Source organism: Scardinius erythrophthalmus, assembly GCF_964197995.2.
Source record: "Scardinius erythrophthalmus genome assembly, chromosome: 11".
In the NCBI taxonomy this organism is placed as follows: domain Eukaryota; kingdom Metazoa; phylum Chordata; class Actinopteri; order Cypriniformes; family Leuciscidae; genus Scardinius; species Scardinius erythrophthalmus.
Window position 1 is genome coordinate 34,374,111 of NC_138231.1, and position 24,427 is coordinate 34,398,537.

General features: G+C 36.4%; 1 protein-coding gene across 9 annotated transcripts in view; it reads right to left on the reverse strand.

Moving 5' to 3' along the window:
- Positions 1 to 24,427, reverse strand: part of syne2a (spectrin repeat containing, nuclear envelope 2a) — an 89,624-nt gene that overhangs the window by 13,636 nt on the left and 51,561 nt on the right. For 7 of the 9 annotated variants that reach the window (XM_081378868.1, XM_081378865.1, XM_081378866.1 and 4 more), the window contains 26 exons: positions 23,630 to 24,202; positions 23,314 to 23,520; positions 22,435 to 22,527; positions 21,895 to 22,098; positions 21,631 to 21,792; positions 21,314 to 21,439; positions 19,681 to 19,871; positions 19,359 to 19,482; positions 19,067 to 19,249; positions 18,785 to 18,931; positions 18,365 to 18,544; positions 18,118 to 18,273; positions 17,829 to 17,984; positions 16,728 to 16,898; positions 16,396 to 16,514; positions 15,903 to 16,107; positions 14,063 to 14,245; positions 13,826 to 13,939; positions 13,540 to 13,694; positions 13,031 to 13,178; positions 11,742 to 11,836; positions 10,365 to 10,596; positions 10,051 to 10,245; positions 6,077 to 6,202; positions 4,414 to 4,569; positions 2,103 to 2,264 (listed from right to left, as the gene is read on the reverse strand). In XM_081378868.1, the coding sequence (XP_081234994.1) occupies positions 2,103 to 2,264; positions 4,414 to 4,569; positions 6,077 to 6,202; positions 10,051 to 10,245; positions 10,365 to 10,596; positions 11,742 to 11,836; positions 13,031 to 13,178; positions 13,540 to 13,694; positions 13,826 to 13,939; positions 14,063 to 14,245; positions 15,903 to 16,107; positions 16,396 to 16,514; positions 16,728 to 16,898; positions 17,829 to 17,984; positions 18,118 to 18,273; positions 18,365 to 18,544; positions 18,785 to 18,931; positions 19,067 to 19,249; positions 19,359 to 19,482; positions 19,681 to 19,871; positions 21,314 to 21,439; positions 21,631 to 21,792; positions 21,895 to 22,098; positions 22,435 to 22,527; positions 23,314 to 23,520; positions 23,630 to 24,202 (4,563 nt within the window). Of the gene's footprint in view, positions 1 to 2,102; positions 2,265 to 4,413; positions 4,570 to 6,076; positions 6,203 to 10,050; positions 10,246 to 10,364; positions 10,597 to 11,741; positions 11,837 to 13,030; positions 13,179 to 13,535; positions 13,695 to 13,825; positions 13,940 to 14,062; positions 14,246 to 15,902; positions 16,108 to 16,395; positions 16,515 to 16,727; positions 16,899 to 17,828; positions 17,985 to 18,117; positions 18,274 to 18,364; positions 18,545 to 18,784; positions 18,932 to 19,066; positions 19,250 to 19,358; positions 19,483 to 19,680; positions 19,872 to 21,313; positions 21,440 to 21,630; positions 21,793 to 21,894; positions 22,099 to 22,434; positions 22,528 to 23,313; positions 23,521 to 23,629; positions 24,203 to 24,427 lie in introns of all 9 variants that reach the window. The other 2 variants (XM_081378871.1, XM_081378864.1) reach the window with 1 other exon arrangement.

Here is a 24,427-nt window from a genome sequence, read left to right on the forward strand (position 1 = left end):
TCTTTGCATGACACATTGACTACAGAATATCTCTTTCTCATATTATCCTGAACAATGTCCAAGCATTCATTTCAAGTATCAGTACGGAAGATAGGCTCTCGGGAGCGCAATAAAATGTCACATCCTTTTGAGTCTTTCACATATAAATCAGTCTACAGGAATAGGCAATCTAGGAAGTCAGGGAAGGTTTTGTTTTTTAAGTTTCATTACAAGCTGTTCTCACATTGGCAATAAAAAAGATTACACATTAACTTTTATTTGACTCATTTGACTTATTTTTACTCACAAAAAAATATTTTAAATAAATGAGATGTTAACTGAAAATCTTATTTCAGCTTGTTGCCTAGGAACAATTTCTCATTTAGTTCAACTCAATGTACTAAAATAACTAAACATGAAATAAAAATTAACAAAAAAACTTTGTAGACATATTTTTAGACAAATGCCAAAAATTTCAAAAACTATTATAATTATATTATCTCACTAATACAAAATACATCATCAGTAACTGCACTAGAAAGAGACAATGGCCACCTTTCTGAAAACCTCAATGTTAAACTATGCGCTAATGACTGCAGAGTGCTTGACGTGGCCCTGTTTGATGGTGAGAGAGAAACTGCACATATAAGGCCATTGTTGTGTATGAACAAAGAGGTAAACAAATAAACCAACAGTTATGCGGTACAGAACTCTGCCCTCAGTTTTATAGTACATGCAGTAAGCTAGATTAGCACTAATCTTTAGTGTTTTTTAAATAATGTACATTTGTAACATACTTCAGTAAAAATGAACAAATGCAACAGTATGTGAGTGGATAAAATGTAGCCTCTGTGAAATGTAAGATCTGTGGGGCCTCCCTTGGGAACGCTTAAGCGTGCTGTTCATTTGAGACCGTTTTAATCCTTCATAGATACTCTAAATAGCATATACCATATAATACCATATTACTGACCTACTTAAGCTCCTTACATATGTACAACAGGAACTCACCATGTCAAAGGCACATAAAAACAGATCCATGTTTCAGCCTTTGAGGTAATATAACCACAAAAAACAAATAGTCAAGCAATTTTACATATTAACACATAGCATTTACATAATGATTGATTTCAAGGGATAGTTCACACAAAAAAGAAAACTCTGTCCTCATTTAAACACCCACGTTCCAAACCCGTAAGACTATTTCTTTCTGCTGAACACAAAAGGAGAAATTATGACTTGGTTATTGTCTTTTCTATCCATCAAAGAATGATAATAATAAGAGATGTTTCTTGAGCACCAAATCATCATATTAGTAATAATAGCTGCTGAAAATTCAACTTTGCCAATTATACTAATATTCCTGTAATAATCAACAATAATGACCATAATAATTTATTGTATTTAAAAAAAACTAAATCAAATGCAGCCTTGGTGAGCATGAGAGACTTCTAATGAAAAATATTTAAAAAACTTTGGGTTTAGAACAAAATGGTGTAAATTAGGCTGAACAATATATCGAAATTCTCAAAATATCGCAAATGCATATATCGCAAAGGCTTGCAATAACTAGGGTCATGAACATAAGACAAAGAGAAAATCACTCACTGCTCTTGGCTGAATAACTTTTGTAGCTTTAATAAGAATCAGTATATATATTTAATTCATACAGTGAAAACTAAGCAGTGTTTTATTTTGATTTTTAAATTTTTAATTTGTATTTTATCTTTATTTGTTTTATTTGATTATTTAGTTTCCGTTGCTAAATAAACCTAATGTAGGCCTACCTGAAACTGTTAACTAAAAATAGCACTTAATTCTTATGTTACAGTAAAACACTGCTGTTCACTTTCAGAAGTTGGGTTTTGTGACAAGGGATGTTTTCTTGTCACAAACAGAATGTGAAACATAATTACATAATTTTAAATATATTTTAAAGATAATAATTTAAGTTTATTTTACACACTTTCAGCATTATTGTATCGCATATCATATTCTTTAATATGGTGCAGCCCTAGTGTAAATAAATAATAAAAAGTATGAAAATAAAAATGCCTCAAAACTTATAATGAATTTTCATCACTTTAAGGTAATAAAAATCAATGACAGGAAATCATCTCTACCTTTTTAAGTTTCTCCACCATTTCCTCAATACTAAGGTTTTCACCCCGGTGTGCCACTTTTTTCTCCATCTGTGTCAGCCAATCACAGAGCTCCTTGTTTTTATCATTGAAGATGATCCAGGCGTTCAGGCGATCAGCTATTTCCTGTTTGCGTAGTGACACCTACACACAAGAGGAAGGTTAAAATGCTTCAGTATGACAAAAATACAGCCTAAAATAACATCTTCTTACAGTAAGTAAAGAAATGTTTGAAAGTCCCGGATTTCTACACTGTTAATGACAATTAACAATGTATTTCATTTTGAAACAAAACATCTCTGAGAGCACATGGCCCACTCTTAAACTCTAGAGAGAGTACAGAAGAACTTGCACTCTTTGTTTGCGCTCCGGTTCACTACCCTAATTCATGTGTGAGTAACTTCAAAACAACTCAGTACAAAGGTGTAAGGTTAGAACTATGAATTTATTCTTTAAAAGCTGTCCATCTGAAAGTTTTTAACAAAAAAACACTCATCTCATACTGTGAGATTGATTACAGGACTGTTAGGCAAAGAGCACAACAAAGACCCTCTAGCTTTTACTGCTTTCTGTCAGTAAGGGCTAGTCTATTAGTATGTACTAACACCAAGACACACTAGGGGACAAGGGCAGCGCTTTGTAGTTCCTCTTTTGCTCGTGTCATTCCTAGATCACCATGGCTTACAAGCAGCCTTTTAAAAAGCAAGAAAGCATTTACCATGCTACATTTGCCAGTGAATGCAATACATTTTCCTTAAACCATTAATGCCACACTTTGAACTATAAGAGAAAGTGATGAGTTTTCCTTCTAAATAAAAATATTAATCATTAGGTTAAAAGAAAGCACAAGGACACTGAGATAAATTGGCTACTTCTATTCAAGGCTGTGTTATCAAACATAATTCATGGATTTCCTTGGGCTCACAAACCTAAGCGACTGACTACAAACATATGCAACGGCAAATAAAAGCTCTCCTTCCAGAAAAACAAAGCAAGGTCTAGCGTTGCAAGGTCTATGCAACGGCAAATAAAAGCCCACCTTCCAGAAAAACAAAGCAAGGTCTAGCTTTGCCATCTGTCATTCATTCCAGGGAATGTTTCCACCTGCAACCTGTTGGCAACAGACACTGACAAACACGTAGACTGACCTCATTGGCTTTGTCCTGGCATCCGGCCAGAGTTAAAAAAAAAAAAAAACACGACTGAAAACTCAAACAGCAACTCCACAAACTGAAAAACGGTTCATTAAACAAGGCTCCCTGCGTAATGTGGTGAGAAGACCAAGGGTTGGATATAGGCCATGCAATGATCTGTCCTAAATGTGGCCTTTCTGTTTTTAATTGCTCAGGCTGTTTACGGTTACAAGAGCAGCTTCATTCAAATGTCAACGGGCCATTCTGGACACCTGCGCTAGACAGATATTCGCGAAAAAAGGTCCTCAATCAGCCTGGGAAAAAAAACTTAAAAAGTGAGCTACATAAGTAATGCGTATTGACGTGTGCGTTAGAATATATTTGCACTACTCAGGAGTATTATTTTATTTTATTACCATAATTACAAGAGCTTAACTAATGTAATTATAGTTAATACGTTGCAATGATGTTAAAGGGATCAGTCACCTAGAAATGAAACTCATAATTTACCAAACCCGAATCACTTTCGTTCTTCTGTGGAGCAGAAACTGCCAATTTTTGAGGACTATCCTGGCTTATAATATTTCAATATAATGAAATTAAAGGAGGACTGGAGCTGTCAAGCCCCAAAAAACTGTCCATGTGACTCATGTGCTATATTTCAAGTCTTCTGAAGTCACACAATAGCTTTGTTTGTGTAAAAACTACTTTTTGATGATACTTTTATGCTGATTTTGTGTCCCTTTGAAGCTTGAATGGGCTTGAATGTGCTTCCATTCCATTTTGCAATTGCATGGAAAAACTTATGATTCAAAATTTCTCCTAATGTGTTTCACAGCATGTTTTGACCAACATGTGGGTGAGCAAATGAAACAGGTGAAACATATTTTCTTGTACTATTTATCATGTCAGAAACATTTATGTGTTCTGTCCATCTTCTGAGGAGAAACATGTTATCATGAATATAAATGTAGATCAATTCATGTAGCCTACATTCTTATTTTCCCTCTCTTTTTCTGTGCCATGCGGCACTGTGAAGTTCCCCCCACTTCCAGGGGTGAATCATTGTGTGCCTTTCAATGCTGCCTGGACAACAGCTTCTCTTTCCCTCCTACTCTCACACTCTCCTTCTCTCCTCCCAAACTCAAACACTCACTCACCTTCAAGCACAGTTCTTCCCATTGGTTGTGAAGCTCTTCCACCTGTCCCTGAAGAAGCGCGGTGTCCCCGGGCAGCACGTACTGGGACACGTCTGCCTTCATGGTGCTCAGCTCTTTCAGTCCTCCAGCCCAAATCTGCAGCGAGTCCTCGTATTCCTGCATAACACGGCAACCAACAAGTTAAACTCCCCTCCTCTGCCGCACGCTAACCCTAGCCCTCTCTCTGCTTCTCTCTCTGTCCCTGTCATTAGCGCATGGGATTAAGGCCCGCTGGACGGGACGGGGGAGGGTTGGAGGCGGAGAGGGGGAGGTGGGAGGGAGAGTGGGGGGAGGGCAGAGCACCCATTACAGGGGTGATGGGGTAAAGGCCAAACATGTTAAGGACACTTATTTTCTTTTGTTTGTCAGTTTCACCCACCTCCATTAAAAGACAATCAGAGCTTAATCAACAAGAAATCAAATCAGTCTCAGCAGATGGTTATTAACACATTTCTAAAGCAACACGATTATATCAACAGGTGTTTTTTTCTTCTTCAACAAAGACCTTGGAAATAGATTCAGTGTATTAAAATACAGGAGATTAAAGTACTTTGAGAGTGTGTTTACACAACAACGATGTACTAAAATCAGACGACAACGTTGTCAAAATGATCTCAGTTCACACGGATCTGCGATAATGACTAAAAAGGCTGTATTATGCATGCCAGGCCAGTAGTTGGCGATGTCACTTTGTCAAGAAACGCACTGCAAACACATAACACACATGAGTGAACATGTAATACACATGCGCATGTCACCAATTCATATTTTTGTTGTTTATATGGAGACAGTAAAGACATCGTTTTCAAAAGCTTGCGTTTTCAGGCCCCCAAAACACTGTTGTCATGTAAATAAACGGCCAAAACGCATAAAAAGTTTTGCGTTTTCAGTTGAAAGCGGTGTTGTGTAAACATACCCTTATAGTCATCAAAGCCAAACAGGAATTGTTAACAGTCTCTACTAATTGACGACTAATTTCCCATGTAATAGCGTGAAAGCTTGGCACTGGCACAATTCATGCAGCAGGTTTCCAAAGCTTGGAGTGATCTCCATGCTTAAAAGAGGTGCCAAAAAATAAACATAAGCAATGTAGAAGCCTGTAACTTTAATGTTAGCTAACTTAACACTATATAGTAGGACCCAAAAGTCTGAGAACATTAATGAACTGCTTCTATTTTGCTTTTTTTCTGATATATACAGTATGTAGTTTAATTACATATTACAAAGCAATTTGTGAAAGCAAGGTGTATATTAAAATATACACTACTGTTGCATAAGTTATATTACAAAAAAATATTACAAACCCCAAACTTTTGAACGGTAATGTATATGAATATCAGAATGTCTTAGTATTTGGTTTGTCCCCTTTTGCTTTATTAACTTTACAAGTTTATGTAAAACCAGCATGACTTGAGATGATCTGATGAAGAACATCTGAACATCTGTACAATACCATCTCAAACTAGCCTACATTTGAAACATGGAACTGTTAAATATTTCTTCATTTGTCATAACTTTTCCTTGAAAAAAAAAAAAACATGATTAAAAAAAGATTATTAATATGGCCAAACTTTCTAAATCCCTAAATGAGTTCACTTTTATCACTGTCAGATGCATACATTACCTTAGTGAGTTGCTCATGTGTCTTTAGATCTTCTAGCTTCTCTGGCAGTGGACTCTTCAATCTTGCTTTTATCTCTTCCAGTTTGAGAGCACAATCAGCCAGTCCAGTTTCACAGAGCTTCCAATTCTGCAAAGAAACAGCAAAATATCTTAATCACTGCGGAAGATCTGTACAAAACCATATTATTTTAGATTTAAAGGATTCTTCCAGGTTCAATACAATCTTTTAAGCTTTACCAACAGTATTAGTCCAGTCATTTTAAGCCAAAATGGGGATCAACCTTGAACAAATTGCAACAGAAGCAAACTCAACTGATTTTGTATCCTCAATATGTCCTGAGTAAGGGAAAAAAAGTCCCAAAGAATCCCAAAAAAAGAGAATTTTTCCTTACTCAGGACATATTGAGGATACAAAATCAGTTGAGTTTGCTTCTGTTGCAATTTGTTCAACTTTTTTCATAAAATGACTGGACTATATGTGCGACATGTCAGTTTAATAACTTCGACTCGTCTCGTATGTTGATTCCTAGAGTTTAAAAATACGGTTTTACCATGTTGATTATTAGAGTCACTGGTGTGCTTGTACTTCATGCCTGTCTGCCATTGTTTTATCTCATATCAGATCTCAGATCAGTGAAGAGGGATTTCCCTTTCACATGGGGGATACACCATCCCCCTGTCTATTGTGAGCACATGCTCACATAAACACACTTCTACCCACATCACTCTCTAAACCCCTCACACTTTTGGCAGTCAAAACAATGATGTCATCGTTCCAAAAGAGATGAGCCAATCAGAGTTGGTTATGAGTGGGTGTGACTGGATAATGTCTGAACTTTTCCACCCCACTGGTTCCCGGTGAACACTGTAAACTAATTTACAAATGGGGAATGTCAAAGTTATTTCTTCAGATATGGCCCACGTTCTCCAGGGTGCTAATAAAGCAGAAAGGATTACAGTCATCTGCATGTTCACCTGTAATCAACAGTCCACATGACAATTTATGTTGTTTGTACAACTGTAACTGTAACTGCGATGCATTATGTTCTGAAGCCTTCATGATCTTCCATTATTGTGGTTTTGAAAATAAAGTAGAATTTAATGAAAGATTTTATTTAATAGCAATTCTACTTCAGGTCTTAGGGCATTATGGGATTGTTTGTGAACAATGACAGATGATCCATGTAGACACCGAACTGCACAGTGGCTTAGGAGCCGTGGTTTTCACGTTCTGTGTGATACAGTCCAGCTGCCTCGTTTATGGATTATGGCGAGATTACGGCTGATCTCTCATCCTCAAAATGAAGCACTTTGTTAGTGAAATGCTCAGTAGGGTATGTAGGTCAATTGTGACTAAGACCCCCACAATAACTTTGCTCTGCCCATACAAAAAAAAAAAAGAATTCAACAAGACAAGGGTGTCAGCACTAATCAGATTGATCCAAGTCTGTGTTATGTTTATGTTTTAATTAGTAGGCTAATTTTTGTTTGACATTCTAGTGACATTTGACCCCTGGACAGTCAAAAACATTCAAAACAGTTTCGTGTTTTACCAAAAAGTCGCACGAAAAAAGATTATGAAATAAAAGATTAAAGCAACAATCCAAAAAAATTAAATACCCATACAATAAAATGAAAATATCAATTACCAATATGTAAAAAAACAAAAAAAAACAAGGTAAATCCCTACATACTGTAATGTGAATCATTGGTATCGATATACAGTATTGTGAATTTGTCTTTTAGTGTGGACAGACAAAATATTTGTCAATGGAAACTTTCACATCACAGCTAGTAAAGACACTAGGGGTGTAACAGTACAGTAACAGTTTGGTATGTTTTTGGTACGGCAGGGAAAAAAGCAAAACTTAGAATCATTGCAGTCCCATTCTAAACACCTCCGTCTATTTTATGTGCATGCACGCACTGACACTCGTTTATTGAAGTCTGCAAATTGGCTGTCAGGATAATTATTACCAGGTAAGTATACAACGATGCAAAACGCATCTCAAACGCATTAAACAACACGGTCAGCAGGGCCATTTAAATTGAAATAAACTAATTATTTAGTTTGAAGTTCTGATTTAGTTTCAAGTGATTAATATAAAGCAAGTCTCGTGTTTAACACAACTGGGATTGTGCACTTATCCAGTAGCAGCTCACTCTGTGTTATTCATTATTATTTGAGATGTGTTCACAACATCAATGTACAGTATATCGACATAAAATATATTGTCGCAACCGAGGCAGGAAACGCAGAGTCTGAAGTTGCGTTCTACACAACAGGGTGTGTAAGGCTTTAAGACCTTTTTTAAGGCCTGCAAAAATAAAATGAATACCGTATTGGTATTAAACCATATCCTAAACCATAAAATGACTGTAAAAATGGTGATTTAAACAACTATACAGGTCAAATAATACAAGTTTTGACAAAAACAAGTTTTACAAAATTACAAACCTCACATTTCAGCCGTTAAACCATTTTTAAGAAAAGGGATGTCAAAATTATAAATTATTATATACATTCATTTCAAATTAGGGCTGTCAATCGATTAAAAAATGTAATCGCGATTAATCGCATGATTGGCATGAGTTAACTCGCGATTAATCGCAATTTATCGCACATTTTTTATTTGTTCTAAATGTACCTTAAATTAAAACTTTTCAAACTTTTAATACTCTAAATCAACATGGGCATGGATAAATATGGATGCTTTATGCAAATGTATGTTTATTATTGAAACCATAGTCAACATAGAGCATGAAGACAAGACAAGACAAGAATTTGTTCATGTCTATTAGACACATGTAGAAAGAACAAAGAAATACCTGGTTCCCATTACTTCTCTTTCTTTGCACTGAGCAATTTACTAACACAAACATGTTTAGATTTTTGCATGACAGGGCAGCTCTTCTGAAAATGCTAAATTTACATTTATTATTTATTATTACATTAGTTTGTCTCTCTCTGTGCCCATTTTAATGAAGCTAAATTCTGAATAAAACTGTTTTCATTGGTATATTTACTGTTTCTTTTGTCAAACAACGGAATGAATATGAAATAGTGACTGAAACGCGACCCAATAAACATAACCAGCTCTCCCTTCCAAGACGTTAATCTGCACAAAAATTCTGATAATCGAGCCGTCGTCTGATGAAATCAAATACACATAAGATAAACGGAGCAATTCCAAGAGGGTCCTCACACCATCGGTGCTCGGGCCCTAATAAAGACAATATTTGTGTTGTGATTTCGGCTATACTTGCATGTAAAATTAGAGAAGCAACATAATATCTGTGTTTAACTGAATTAAAGCGCTGCTCCTTTCTCTCTCTGCGTCTCGCGCTGCAGAGAGAGAGAGAGAGAGAGAGAGAGAGAGAGAGAGAGAGAGAGAGAGAGAAAGAGAGAGAGAGAGGTGCGCGCGCGTGCTGGGAGAGCAGTACCGGCGATTCTCAGAAACTAAATAAGGTTTGGGTGGTTTTTTAAAAAAAAAAAAAAAAAAAAAAAAAAAAAAAAAAAACGCTAAAGGGGTCTGCAATGTCGCTAAGTTGGCAACACTGTGTATCTCCATTTCTCCAACTAGGGGTTGGGCCACGGGTCAGACAGAAAATACGCGCTGCGTTAATCGCCCGTTAAAAAAAATTAGTGCCGTTAATATGATTTTGCGTTAACGCGTTATTAACGCGCTAACTTTGACAGCACTAATATATATATATTATTCTAAATGCTTTATTCTACAATTTTTGAATCGATCCACCGGTTAATATTTACAACAATGCGCGTTAAAACATGGGTCAATCTTTGCATTGGTCTAAACAAAAACGAGTTTGCAAGTACGATATAAACATCAAGTAAACATCAAAAGACCAGATCAAAGCAATCACTTAGCACAAATGTGGACTATTCAGTGATTGTGAACTGCCAATGCCACCCCTATAAAACGGTCTGGGAGATGTGAGAATTGGGTCACATACATGAGTTATGGTGTCTACAAGAGCCTTTCTTTTCTCCACAAGGCCACAGCTTCGCTCCCACGTCTCCATTAGGCCATCCAGTTCAGACTGCAGGCATGTCTGCGTATGTGCATCTGTTAAGGGAAGGATCTGTCTGCCTGCCACCACAGTCTGCCTGTAGAGTTCTTCATGAAGCTGTAGTTGCTCCTCAGTCCACTTTGGGAAACAGAGCATATAAGATATACAGTATATGATATACAGAAGATATTTGCATCCGAACTGGGATTTGATGTATGCAGTTGGAAAGACACAGCCTCACCACTAAATTATCTTACCTCAAAGTCCTTTATAGAGCACAGGAGCTGCTGTAAGCTGCACAGTGCCAGTCCTGCTGGTGGCAGAAGTTCTTCAATGTGTCTGATTAACTTTGAAAGTTTCCTCGAGCCTGCCTCATAGAGCTGCCAATGTCCCATAAGCCCCTCCAGATATTTCCCATGCTGCTGGACCCTCTGCTGTGTCTCCTGCCAATGTGTCTTTAGCTGGGTAAGCCTCAAGATCAGATGACTCCTGCTCACAGTGGAATTTGTCACATTTTTCAAGATATGCTAAGGGTAAATTGAGCCGCAAGTTATAGTCTATTGAAGAACATTTACTTGGGTTAAAAGGGTTTAGTTCACCTAAAAGTTAATATTCTGTCATCAACTACTCACCCTCATGTAGTTTCAAATACATTTCTTTTTTGGCCTTCAAAACACAATATTTTCAACGAAACCAGAGAGGTTTCTGTCGCTCCATTGAAAGTCCATTCATCCAAAACATTGATGCTTCAAAAAGTTCATAAAAACATTGTAAAGTTAAATCGTATGAATCTCTCATAACAAAGGAATCATGTCTCTTCATAAGACTTGGATTGTTTTTGCAGTCTCTTTTGAACTGTGAAAGTTTTGTGGGTTGGACTCTCAGGTTTCATTAAACATAGCTTCATTTGTGTTTCGAAGATAAATTAAAGTCATATGTATTTGGAACAACATGAAAGTGAGCAAGAGATGACACAATTGACATTTTTGAGCGAAATAACCCTAAAAGATGTGGTTTTAACAGAGGATCATTTTTGTAAAGAGACCATAGATGTTACAACAGATGAGCAACACATAACGAAGATGATAATATCATAAAAATAACTGCAATTCCACTGGCCATTAGCTTTGCCACTCATCTGAAAAACGAACTAACCACATTTATGTGCCTCTCTACATGACATTTGTTCTTGCAATGAAAAACCAGACCTGAAAAACATCTTGAATGCAACTGTCTATGAGTTTCATATGAAGCAGCACTTATCGGCTGAAAAGAAAAATTATTTCATGCTGATAGCACATGCAATTTCATTTCCTGAGTGCAAGCCAGCTTGTTCCAGTGCTGAGCTCAAAGAAGCTCTTCCACACCACATAACTCAGAGAGTTATGGCCCCAGCTGAAGGCCGTGGAAAAAAGAAAAAGAAAAACAGTTGGAGAACCTTGGTTTTAATTACTCATCAGGTGACATCCAGTTCAGAACAAATCATTACACCACATTCTTTGATTTCTTATCCATGGCAGAGTCCCACACTGGAGGTTAGTAAGAGAGGTTACTGATAGTAAGAGAGGTAACTGAGGTTACTGATTTTTTATAGTAGGGAATTAATTATTCAGTGCAGTGCTATAACAGCTCACCTGTCCTCATTCTGACTTCTCTCCAGGAAGCGTAAAGCCTCATTGATCATGGCATCCTGTAGCTGCTGGCTGATGATGACCTCCACTTTCAGCCTCTGGAAAATGTATTACTAATATATGAGCTCTGTACAACCATTTTCAAAAAGTACTCTATTACAAATGGTTCATGCTGCTCTTATTTAAAAAAAAAAAGGGAATAAAGTAAAAAAAGCCAATCAAATAACAAGAATATAACTATATTTATTCATAATTAATCAGAATATAACTATATTTAAATGTTAATCAGAATATGGTTAAATTCTAATTATGTATGTGTCATGTAAACACCATCTCAAATTATATAAAATTATTAGGTCAATATTCTGGTTTCTACAAATCCTTAGCATTTGCTTTCATAAATTCTTTATAATGTAAACTCCTTATTCGGAATGTCCACTGCAATGGAATATTCATTTATATGAACTAAATGTAAACATCATGTCTAAATGCAAGATATTCTGTGTGTTGCGTGATAGAAATGGAATTTATGTGTGTTCTGTGATTGAAATAGAAAAAAAAAAATTCAAGCAGTAGCGAAAAAACAAACCAAATTGCTATGCATACAGGAATATTCCAGCAGCATATACTACTGTTCAAAAGTTTGGGGTCGGTAAGACTTCTTAATGTCTTTGATAAAAGTCCCTTATGTTCACCAAGGCTACATTTATTTGATAAAAAATATACAGTAAAAACAGTAATATTGTGAAATATCATTACAATTTAAAAACTGTTTTCAATGTTTGATATATTTAAAATGTAATTCCTGTGATGGCAAAGCTGAATTTTCAGCATCATTACTCCAGTCTTCAGTGTCACATGATCCTTCAGAAATCATTCTAATATGCTGATTTGGTGCTCAAGAAACATTTCTTATTATTAAAAATGTTAATTGTTAAACAATGTTAACAATGTTAAATGTCAACAGTTTTGAAGCATAATGTGTTTGTGGAAACTGTGATGCATTTTTTTCAGGATTTTCTGATGAATAGTACATTCACAAAAACATTTTAAATGTCATTATTACTGTAATTTTTTATCAATTGAATGCATCCTTTTCATCAAAAAAAAGAAAAGAAAAGAAAAAGGAAATGCACCAATAGCTCTCTAATTTATGCTAATGTTCTTACTGACCTAAAAAAATCTTAATGACAAAAACTCTGAAAAGTAATGTTTGTGAAGCAACAGTATTAGCATAATGAAACTGAATAACAGAAAATTATTTCTAATGAATTTAACTGTATGCTCATTACCTGATGCGCAGCTAGCTGCTCTCTTACAGTAGCATAGTTTCCAGACGTCTGATTGGATAAACCAGCCTCGATTTTGTCCAGAAGCTCCATCCAACACTGGCACTTCTGTTGGAAGTTCTGAGCACGCAGTAGCTCTCCATTTATCTTCCTACAGATAGAGATGTGCATTGGCATTCACCAGACACAAGGGCTGAGACAGTTTAGCAACAGCTAATATTAGGGTGTTTATTTAGGGAAAAAAGTAATAGTTCCCCCAAACATGAAAATTCACCCTCACGTCATTCCAAACTATTTCCCCCCCATGGAACACAACAGGAGAGTTTTTGAAAGGGTTTGAAACAACCCAAAGGCGAGGAAAATGACAGAATTTGCATGTGTAGGTGAACTAGCCCTTTAATAAGATGGAATGTCCATATGGATAGATGCATAAAGCATTTTTTTGTATATTTCAGGGCTAAACCAAAAGGTTTGAGAACTGAATGGCATTAGTGCATTGAAGTTTCACTTGCCTGTGTCTATCAGTAGCCTGAGAGAAGACCTGAACCCACTCTGTGTTGAGGGTCTGCAACCTCTCTTCCTCCGTAGAGCTTAAGGAGAGTCTGAGTTTCTTTTGATTCAGAGCAGCAAGGTTAGGGGTCAGCCCACTCAGATCTAACAGAACCATCTTTCAAACAGGAAACAAAAAGAAAAACATTTACATAAAATCAAACTATAACCTTTTAGTTCGCTCTGAAACAAAGAGGGGGATGAAAAGAAAATTAATGAAAATAACCTCAAGAAATGCAACAGATTCACCTTTAGTCTTTCCATGCTTGTAGTGGCAGAGTTCAAAATGCTTTCAAAGTTTTTAAGTTGTTGCTCCATTGATTTCAAGTCAGTGCTAAAACGGCAGTGCTCCTCTAGCTCCTCCTATGGACCGGGAACAGCACAAAACTTTGCCATCATGTTTGCCATCGGTGTGCAGACCAATCAGATTACTTTTACGTAATGTCGTATTTAGTAATTTAAAAGATCTAAACTTGTTTCCCTCACCTGAACTTGTGCCCCAATCTCAGAAAGCGCCTTACCAAGATGCACATGGTCCCGTGATAGCAACCTGGTTTCTGATTTGATTAGCGAAACTGACTGGGGTTTCATCTGCCCAATGAGAAGCTTTGAGGCCTCCAGGACTTTTCCCACACTGCTTTGTAAGGCCGCCATGTCTTTCTCCAAAGTCTGTGAAAGACGAGCCACACAGGACATGACATAATTTATCATCTCATAAATTTGTTTTCTTAATGATTAAACTAGCTTTCAGAATTTTGGGGTCAGTAAGATTTCTAATACATTTATTCAGAAAGCATTAAATTGACAGTATAAAGTGACAGTAAAAACATTTATAACATTAAAAATATATATTTTATTTATCTATTCAATGCAGTTTCCACAAAAATATTTGAGCAGTAAATCAGCATATTAGAATGATTTCTAAAGGACCATGTGACACTGAAGACTGGAGTGAAATAAATTCTCAAATTTGTACGCTGCATATTTTCCTTTAATGCTTTCTTTTTATATGTTCAACGTTTTATTATACAGCACTTTGGTTCAACTCTGTTGCGTTTAAATGTACTATAGAAATAAATTTTGCCTTGACTTGACTTGCTTATCTAGGAAGCCACTATTTTTGGGAGTTAAGATGGAATTGGTAGGGGATAGGATTTTTTTTTATTACAAGAACTTCTGGCATCTACTAAAAACATTACAATTAAATAACTCGAGAAAGATTTAATTGAAGAGTATGCAGACAGTGAAGGAGATTCATGTCATGAAAACAAAAAACACACCAATTAGGACTCTGGATAGATCATTTCACAGAAACATACTGATGTGCTTTCGATAGCTTCAGAGTGTTTCGTATTTCTTCATCATTCCTTTTATTTATTTTAATTTTATATCCACACATATTTGTTTTATTCAGACAATAAATTACAATAAAATATGTATTACTAATATTTATTAAATAGTATATATTATTTGTTATTATTTAACTGTAACAAAAAACAAACAAACAAAAAAAAACAGAACACCAATGATTAATTTAATCCCACCGGTCACAATAGTGACCGTAACAAGAATGAAATAAGAACTGATAAATAAAGAACTGATACATAATTCAATGTTCTTTTCTGTTAAACATTTTTGGTAAGAGTAGCGCATTGGTATTTTTAGTCCACTGAGAAAAGCTCCAGCTCAGATCTCAATGTTCCTTCTTTTCAAAACAACAACTGAACTGAAGTACAGCAGACTCATCTGCAGAACTCAACAATTTAGCACTTAACAGGCACATGCTGAAATTGTTGTTGTTGTTTTTTTTAGATGTGTTTTTCACTGAGCATTATTAGTTTGAAAAATATGTTATTTTCTTAAAGGTAAAAAAAAAAAAAATAGAACCCAAACCAGTACTTTTGTACTGATTTAAGAGTCATTGATTTGGCCATTAAGCTGTGTACTTACTGTGTTTTGTAACTAACCTGTTGTATTTTGCTTGATTTCTTGTCTGCAGTGGGCTCTCACCTGACATTAGCATGCATTTTCAGTCATTTTTAGGTAATCGAGGCCAATAATCATATTAGAGTTTACATCTAAAATGACCACCTCATTTAATTATCAATATATATATATATATATATATATATATATATATATATATATATATATATATACATTTTTTTTTTTTTTGGGTGAGTGTGATCATTCAGCATCTCTCTCTCTGATTACACTGGAGGTGTGGATGGAATGAATTTGTAAATGCTTTCCAGCTAAAGAATATCCAGATACTATCCGAATGGGAAATGGTGTGAAAGGGGCCGAGATACTATAAATTACTCACATTGATGCTCTGCATCCTGCTGTTAAGAAGCTCTACAGTGTTTTCTTCTCTGTCTGAAGAACTCATAAGCTCTTCAAGCCTATTCCAGTGCTGATTTAGAAGAACACAGCTCTCTCCTGTGAGACGCTCGTATTCCAGCCAGAGCCGCAATTCATTCTGGGCCATTATTAAATCTGCATGCACATCCTCAATCACTGATAGATGTCTGAAAACAAACAAAACAGACATTAATACCCACATAAGGCCAGACAAACACAATCAAATAATCAAACATGTTCTGTCCTCTCTTTGCATTACAATTCCTTTTAGTAAATCAGTTTGTTTGCATGATTCATTATTCAACTAAACCATCAAATGAAGATTCATCTGATTTTTACAGCTTCCGGAAAAATAATGATGTTGACAATATTGCCAATTTGGTGCCATTTCAAAGTGCAATTTCAGATTAAACAGCAAACATAAAGGAGATGGACTGGAAAGTAAAATTGCTTACCGAGTTCTCTCCTTCTCGAGATGATCGGACAGCAGTTTAGATGCGCAAGGCTTGAGTTTGTCTCTTAAGTCAGTTAAGTTGTTCCAGGTCTCTGATTGGTTCAGCTCCCTTTCAAGTTCCTGTTAGGAAGTATGCATGATATCATATTCTACAAATAACACAGCTCCTGTAACACTGATGGCAATGTTGAATAATAATATTATTTGTATTCCCATGTTGGGAGAATAAAGTTTAACATTAACGTTTATAATGTTAACTTCACAATTTACAAGTACAACATTTACTGTACAATGTTTTTCCAACAGAATTATTTTGTCAGACTGTTTACTCACTTGCAGATGTTCCACATGAATTCGGTTCTGCTCAGATGAGAAGACAGGAACTCTGCACAACTGCAGTCTGTAGGCCACCCTGGTTGTTTGCAGTTCTGCTGCACTCCTTTCAGATTCAAAGTGAGCCCACTTATCCTTGATTGGCTGCAAATCTAGCCTAAGAGCATTTATCTAAGAAAAAAAACACACATGCTGCTAGGAAAAACATTTCTTTGGCCACTCAAAAATAATAAATGAACTCTGAATGGACACATCTGAAGTTGTTATAAAACACAAATCAACTGAATTCTTATATTTATGAGGAAAGTATTATGCTTCTTAACTGTATTAGAATAACCGAACAAAGTGGAAAAAAGAATAAAGAAAAAATTTAAACCGCATTTAAACGAGTGAGTGAATCATATACATTTATTTATTCTGTGTTTTCATGACCAGGAGAGACTTCTGTACAGTGTTTGGCACAGTAATTTCGCAACATTTCTGGCATCTCATGGCTGTAAACAAGACACATGGATGCAAAAAGTGCTATTAGTGTTACTGATAAAATATTATAATATAAAAGAAAAGAAAATATTGATAATGTATTTTTTATAAAAAAAAAAAAAATTAATACCAAATACTTAAGACCATTTACAGGAGTGTTTTATGCTGCCTTTAAACATACATGGCATAAAATGTAGCTGCAGTATATACTGTTCAAAAGTGTTGGGTCACATACATTTTTGTATTGTTTTAAATGTTTTTGGAAAAAAAGGTCTCTTTCGCTCATCTAGGCTACATTTAGTTTATCAAAAATGTACTAAAATATTATAATTTACTTAATGTCATTTATGATGGCAAAGCTGAATTTTCAGCATCATTACTCAAGTCTTCAGTGTCACATGATTCTTTAAAATCATTCTAATATGCTGATTTGATTCTAAAGAAACTTTTTTTAATCAGTATTGAAACCAGTTGTGCTGCCTAATAATTTTGTGGAAATTATGACACACAGATACATTTTATGCATCCTTGTTGAATGCAATCTGACCCCAAACTTTTGAAAGGTATATGGCCAATGTGCACAAATTTACTGATGCATTCCAGGGTGTAAGAACTTGCCTGTTGACTCAAAGCTTGGCAGTCCTGGATGGCTGAATTCACCTGCTTGGAGAATGCTTGATCTCCAGGATGTTCACCATCCTGCTGCCCGAACAGGTGAAGGGCTCCCAAACCCTTCAGCTCAGAGGACTTCACCTGCAGCCTTTCCTCTGTCTCCTGGAATGAAGCAGTGTCAGAGTTTCCTGATATCTCTCACTCCCCTTTTTCAAAAGCAAGTTATTTCACTCTCACACCCACAAACAACATTTGCAGCATAAAATCTTCTAGCTAGTTGTGAGAAGAGACTCACCTCACACTCCTGTAATGTTTGCTCAATCTGCGAGCAGCTCTCTGGTCTCCAGCTGTTTCTCACCCATTCCATACGTTGAGAGATCCAGCTGTGCATACAGTGCAATCGCTTTTCTTTATCTGTGCAGACCTGCCACTGGTCCTCAACACTGTGTATCTGGAGACAGAAGAACCCATCACGTTTCAAATATGATGGCTTTGGCAGGTTATACATGTTACTAAAGCATTTGTTGCATGTCTGCACACACCTGACTGTCAATCTTGGCCTGTAGAACAAGCCAACTCAGATTGAGAGCACCCAGTCGCTCAGCAAAGAGGATGCGCTCACTGCGATTGGTGGGTTCGTTCACTGACCCCACCCCCTCCACAGACTGGTGGTTCAGAAAGTCAACACACGACTGGTGACTGCTTACTTCAGCGTTAATATCCTAATATGTAAAAACATGGAATATAATACATGTCAGAGTTTCCTACATAATTCATTTTTGTCGCAGGGTGATCAAAAATGACAGTAAAGACATTTATAATGTAAAGAATTTTAGAATGATTTCTGAAGCTGCAAGTAGAACTTTAGATGAACCAAAATATATTTTTTCCATTCCTACCTTAAAATAATCAGTAGGATTTTATCCAGAAAAGCAGAAATAATAAAAGAATAGGTGCAATACCTTCAAAGCCTGCAGATGTCTAGACAGCTCAGAGGAACCCAGAGCACAATGGACCCGTGAGCTTTCATCCTCCAGTCGTCTCTCTACATGCTCCAACCAGGAGGTCAAATCAGCCAAGACTTGACTGTGAGACTGGCTTATCAACATCTAATAGGATGGCAAAAAGATGTTTACAAAAAATATATATCTGCTTGCTAGAGCTTTGCTTCTAATAGATCGATGAGGGAGGAGATGGAAGGACAGAGAGAGAGGAAGAGAGAGAAACGGAGACATTATTTGTACTTGTTGCTGTGTCTGGTGGAGGGTGGGTAGCATGTTAGTCAGGTTCGTCCATTCCTGCTCAAGTTGAGCCAGTTGTCTGCGCAGACCTGGAGCTTTCCTGTCAGTCAGCTGCAGGATCTGCATGCCTGCACTTTCTGCAGAAGCTTTCTGTGCCGAACGGAACCCCAGCTCCCTGAAGAAGTCCTGTGGCACACAACCAAAACCAAGGTCTCATATTTTGCATTATGGGCATGAGGCATGTGGTCACATGATATAAAAAAAGAGAGGTGAACACTAATAAAGTTCTAGTCACCATGATCTGGGTCAAGACAATTCTGGAGTCCAGTAGACCAGAATCGGAGAAACTGTTCCACTTCTGAACCCGTTCATGAGCACAACTCATCCACTCCTCTAGTTCTGTTGAGTCACGCTGAAACCTACACACACACACACACACACACACACACACACATAAATACACACCTTTATGTTACCTGATATAACAATGTGTCTTCTATACCAGTATTTCTCAACTGGTGGGTCGCATACACCACAACACCATTTAATTCCTCCAACGAAACTACATTTTGCCTATTTTAATAATATCTTATTTGGTTACTGTGTTTTCCTCAAACCTTTCATAATTATTTCTGATCTTCTGTGTGGAATGTATCTTCTGCTGTAGTTGATTATGAAGATCTTTCCAGCGTATTAACAGTCGTGATTTTGGTGAGGTCTGGCAGCAACCCTTTTTCTGTAGGGTCCTGAATCGGTCTTGGATCTCCCACATCTGAGGTCTTGTGTCATCCAGGACTTTGTGCAACCTCTGACAATGAGAGTGAAAAAGGAAAGGAAAAAAAGGAAAAGTTTGCAAAGTAATGGCTAAAATAGGAAAACCATGGCGAATAATATATATTTCAATTAACTCAGTTCCTCAAAACCGATTGTGATTAAGTGGTTCAGATGTACTGATGTGGTCAGATGTAGTACTTTGACAGCAAAGTTTGTGAATCGCTCCTCTATCTCATTTCATCCCTCCACCCCCTTATCTCTCTCAGATTCACCCACTTGCTCAGATGGAGTGGCTTGTGGGAATGGGAGTAAGATGTACATCTATTACAGACACAAAAAGGGTTGCTTGATGTTCCTCCAATATCAATCCAGAGTAATGAGCTTTGGTAGTCATAAAGGGGAAAATAATATGAACGCAACCAACCATTCGCTGCTGACTGCTCCGTGTGAGTCAGCATAGCTGAGAAATTAGCTTTCGCAATAGTGAGAGGGACAATCATAAAAGAGCGGCCAATGCAGGCAGCAGAACATGAAGTTCCACAGATATGGAAATAATTTAATCAGGAACATTGTGTACTGGACCAAAAAAGATTCTCATGCAACATATAGCCAAAGAAAGGAGAAGACCCTCTCCCTTAACTTTGCTCCCCTCACACACCTCAGATTTTTTATTACTTCTGCTGCTTTAGATGGGTAGTAGTCAACCAAATAACTAACATGGACAGGAGTCCTCCATTGCCAAGTCAATAATAACCTCTTTGTGACTTAATAATTCAAACAAGAGTAAATTGTGTTGCATCTAATTTGGATAGAATGTTTATTTTATCGTTTACCACACGACATGGGTCAGAGTACTGGAAAAAAAAAATCTTAATCTGCAATTGTCTTATTTTTCCAGTAAAAATAAAAAATAAAAAATTCTAAAAAACAAGAAAAAATTGTAATTAGATTTCTCTATAGGTTTATGTTTTTTAAAAAGAAGTTTCTTATGCTCACCAATGATGCATTTATTTAATCAAAAATACAGTAACATTGTGAAATTATTACAAATACATTTATTCTATTTTAAAATTTATTCTCTTATCATTTATTCTTGTGATGCAAAGCTGAATTTTCAGCATAATTACGCTAGTCTTCAGTGTAAAATGATCCTGATGTTTTGCTACTCAAGAAACTTTTCTTCTTATTATCAATGTTGAAAAATAGCGCTGATTAATATTTTTGTGGAAACTGTGATATTTTTTCAGGCTTTAAAAATAAGTAAACAAAGCATTTATTTGAAATATCTAAACTCTTTCTAACATTATACATGTCTTTTCTGTCACTTTCAATCAATTTAATATACCTTTTCTGAATTCAATTTCTTAAAACAACAACAAAAAAATATCTTACAGACAGCAAACTTTTGAACAGTTATTTTTTCCAATAATCCCCAGGAGGCAGCCATTAGCATTCCCATAGATGTGGGAAACTAACCTCATAAGACTGCTGTTGACCCTTCAGGTCTCCTTCCGGCTCTAAATCCAGACTGGACAATTCTGTCTCCATCTCATCCAACTGCTTGCATAGTCTCTCAGTGACCTCCTCGTACCAAGACCACTCCTACAACACACATACAGAGCGCTAAGAGAGTGATTTTGTCGAATAAAATGGATCAACAAATGTTTGTAAATTGGATCAGTAAAAGACTAAATTATGACAGCATTATAGAGAGTGCTTAGATAATTAGAATGTTTAATGAAATGAAAAAGATTGATAAGATTAAGGTCTGAGGAAGTATAATTTCTCTGTACCTGTAAGCTGTGCTGCATTTGGATCCCATGACTTTGTGCTTGATCCTGTAGATCTGAAATAAACTGCTCCACCTCTGCTTGGCCCGGCAGTGCTCCCTCTGGCAGCTTATGGTATAGCAGCTTTACCGTTACAAGGTTCTGCCCCAAATCTTGGAAGTATTTCTGTTACCAGCCAAGTGCAAACATTATGAGAGTCATGTAAGAGGTCAAAAAAATAAAAATGACCTTATCTCATAAACTGAGCAGTTAAAATATATAGTGTACCTTGTGTGCTCTGAGCTGACTGTGCAGCTGGCTGTAGTTTTGTGGCTGTGCATCCTGACTGCGCAGCAGCCGCTCTGAGCCCAGCTCCAGGAGACCCTGCAGACCCTTCAGAAGAGCTTCAGAACATCTCTGGTGCTCAACATTATTCTGTCCTGCTGATCTCCACCGGTCAAGTGCCAAAGTCCACGTGCTGCCCTGCAGACTCTTACAGAACAAACACTTGTATTAGTACATCAGAACTGACCCTTCGCTAAGCCATGTTTTACACGTTACGGATCGTTCCTACATTAGCAACTATTGCTAAGGCTACTATAAGACAAGTTTGTGAACTTTCTAAAGTACAATGTGTATTTGGAAAGTTTTAAAACACAATTTTATGGAAATTATGCAAAAAAATAATTCTTGAGATTTTTTTTAATTTTTATAAATCTTTAGAAGGTCATGCTGTGTATTAAACTTACAAATTAAATATCATTTAGATTATGAGGAGACAGCTTTGAACCAAGTTTTGTGTGGATTTTTCAAGTGAATTGAGGATACCTTGATGCTTGAATAGAGTTTGGTCGTGTCTCTCATCTGTATTTCACTGGCATTCAATGCAGACACAGGAATCTCTAACAGATGCTGTGTAGTCTGTGTTGGCAGGAAATAAAAACACATAGAAAGGCAGAATCAGTCTCATAGCTTCTGAGAATTGAGCCACTTGTCTGATTTTTTCCTGATATAAATCAGAAAAGGTAACTTTTTTTTTACTAAATTAAAAAAATAAGAAATTTTGCTCAAATTGCAGATTAACGGCTTCACGTTGTCCTTTCTTAGTTAACTACACTACCGTTCATAAGTTTAGGGTCATTAAGATAAATAAATAAATAAATAAAATATATGCTTTTATTCATCAAGGATGTTTTCACAAAAGATTTCTATTTAAAATAAATTCTGTTCTTTTAAACTTTCTACTCAAAGAATCCTGAAAAAAAATGAATCATGGTTTCCACAAAAATATTAATCAGCACAACTGTTTCAACATTGGTAAGAAATGTATCTTGAATTACGCATCAACATTAGAATGATTTCTGAATGATCATGTAACACTGAAGACTGGAGTAATGATGCTGAAAAAGCACAGAAATAAATAACATTTTTAAATATTTTAAAACAGACAAAACTTATTTTAAATTGTAATAACATTTCACAATATTGTTTTTTTTTACTGTATTTTTGATCAAATAAATGCAGCTTTGGTGAGCATAAGACACTTCTTTCAAAAACATTCAACGTCAAACTTGAATGGTAGTAAAAATGTCAAAGACTGGTGAATCCTGAATTCTTGTTAGATGTTGAGGGGACAAGCATGTCAGAAAATGCACACAGACACTCATTCACTTTTTGGTTTTAATGAGCATCAGGGCTGAAACTGACCTCTGAAGAACTGATATCCTGACATGACCCCAGTGTCTCAGATGTGTCCTTCAATGAGGTGAGAAGCTGGACCAAACTCTCTTGATATTCACCTCCTCCTTCAGACTGTGAGAGATCACTGAGAGTTGCTGTGTGCTGAAATGAGTGTTCCTGAGACTGGCTGTTGCTCTGGCAAACGATGGCCTCAATCAGATCTCTCTGTATTTCCTAGAGCGTTGGAAGGGGGGATTTTAGTCATACAAATATTTCAAAATGGACTGTACTTCAAAATGAAATGATACATGTGAGTTTAAAGTTGGATTTCACATAGAATTACCAGTATTGTATCTTCCTGTGGCACACATTCTTTATGCTGGGAGGAGAGCAATAAAGGAGCTGTGGCGACTATGGGTTTTGTCTCTGTCTGGGTCTGGTCATCATCAGTAACATTTACTGCCTCTGTGTCAGATGGCTTTGGGGTCAAAACTTCCTTATGAACTGCCATTTTCACTTGATCACTTGTACTCATTTCTGTGTTAACAGATACTTTGTTCAGATCTACAGATTCAGATTGTTTGATCGATTCACTGGCATCACTTGCTTTTAACGTGGGGATTTCTGAGTCTGTTCCTGGCTTTGCTGGTACTGCTTCAGTCACCTTGGTTTCTGGGCACTCAATTTGTTTTTCCTTAGCTCTAGTTGCACTGTCAGAGAGCAGATAACTATCATTTGTAAATTTTTCGAAGTGTTGGGATGTTAGTGGAGGTAGACGAGTTCTCTCTTCAGTAACTGGTCTGTTGTCTATGGCAGGCATTTCAGAGAATCCAGGAGGCTCTAGTAAACAACTTCCAGACTCTTGTAATACATGCTTGATTGCAGCAAAATCAGTTTCTTCTTCAGGAGATGATTCCTAAAAATGAAATAATGATTGATGAACTGAGATAATAAACTGTTAGACATTGATAATAAGAGGAAATGTTTCATGGGCACCAAAATCAGTATATTAGAATGATTTGTGAAGGATCATGTGAAACTGAAGACTGGAATAATGATGCTGAAAATTCAGCTTTTCCTTTCACAGGAATGAACAAATACATTGCACCTATTGTTATCATAAGAAACTTTCTTTCTTTGT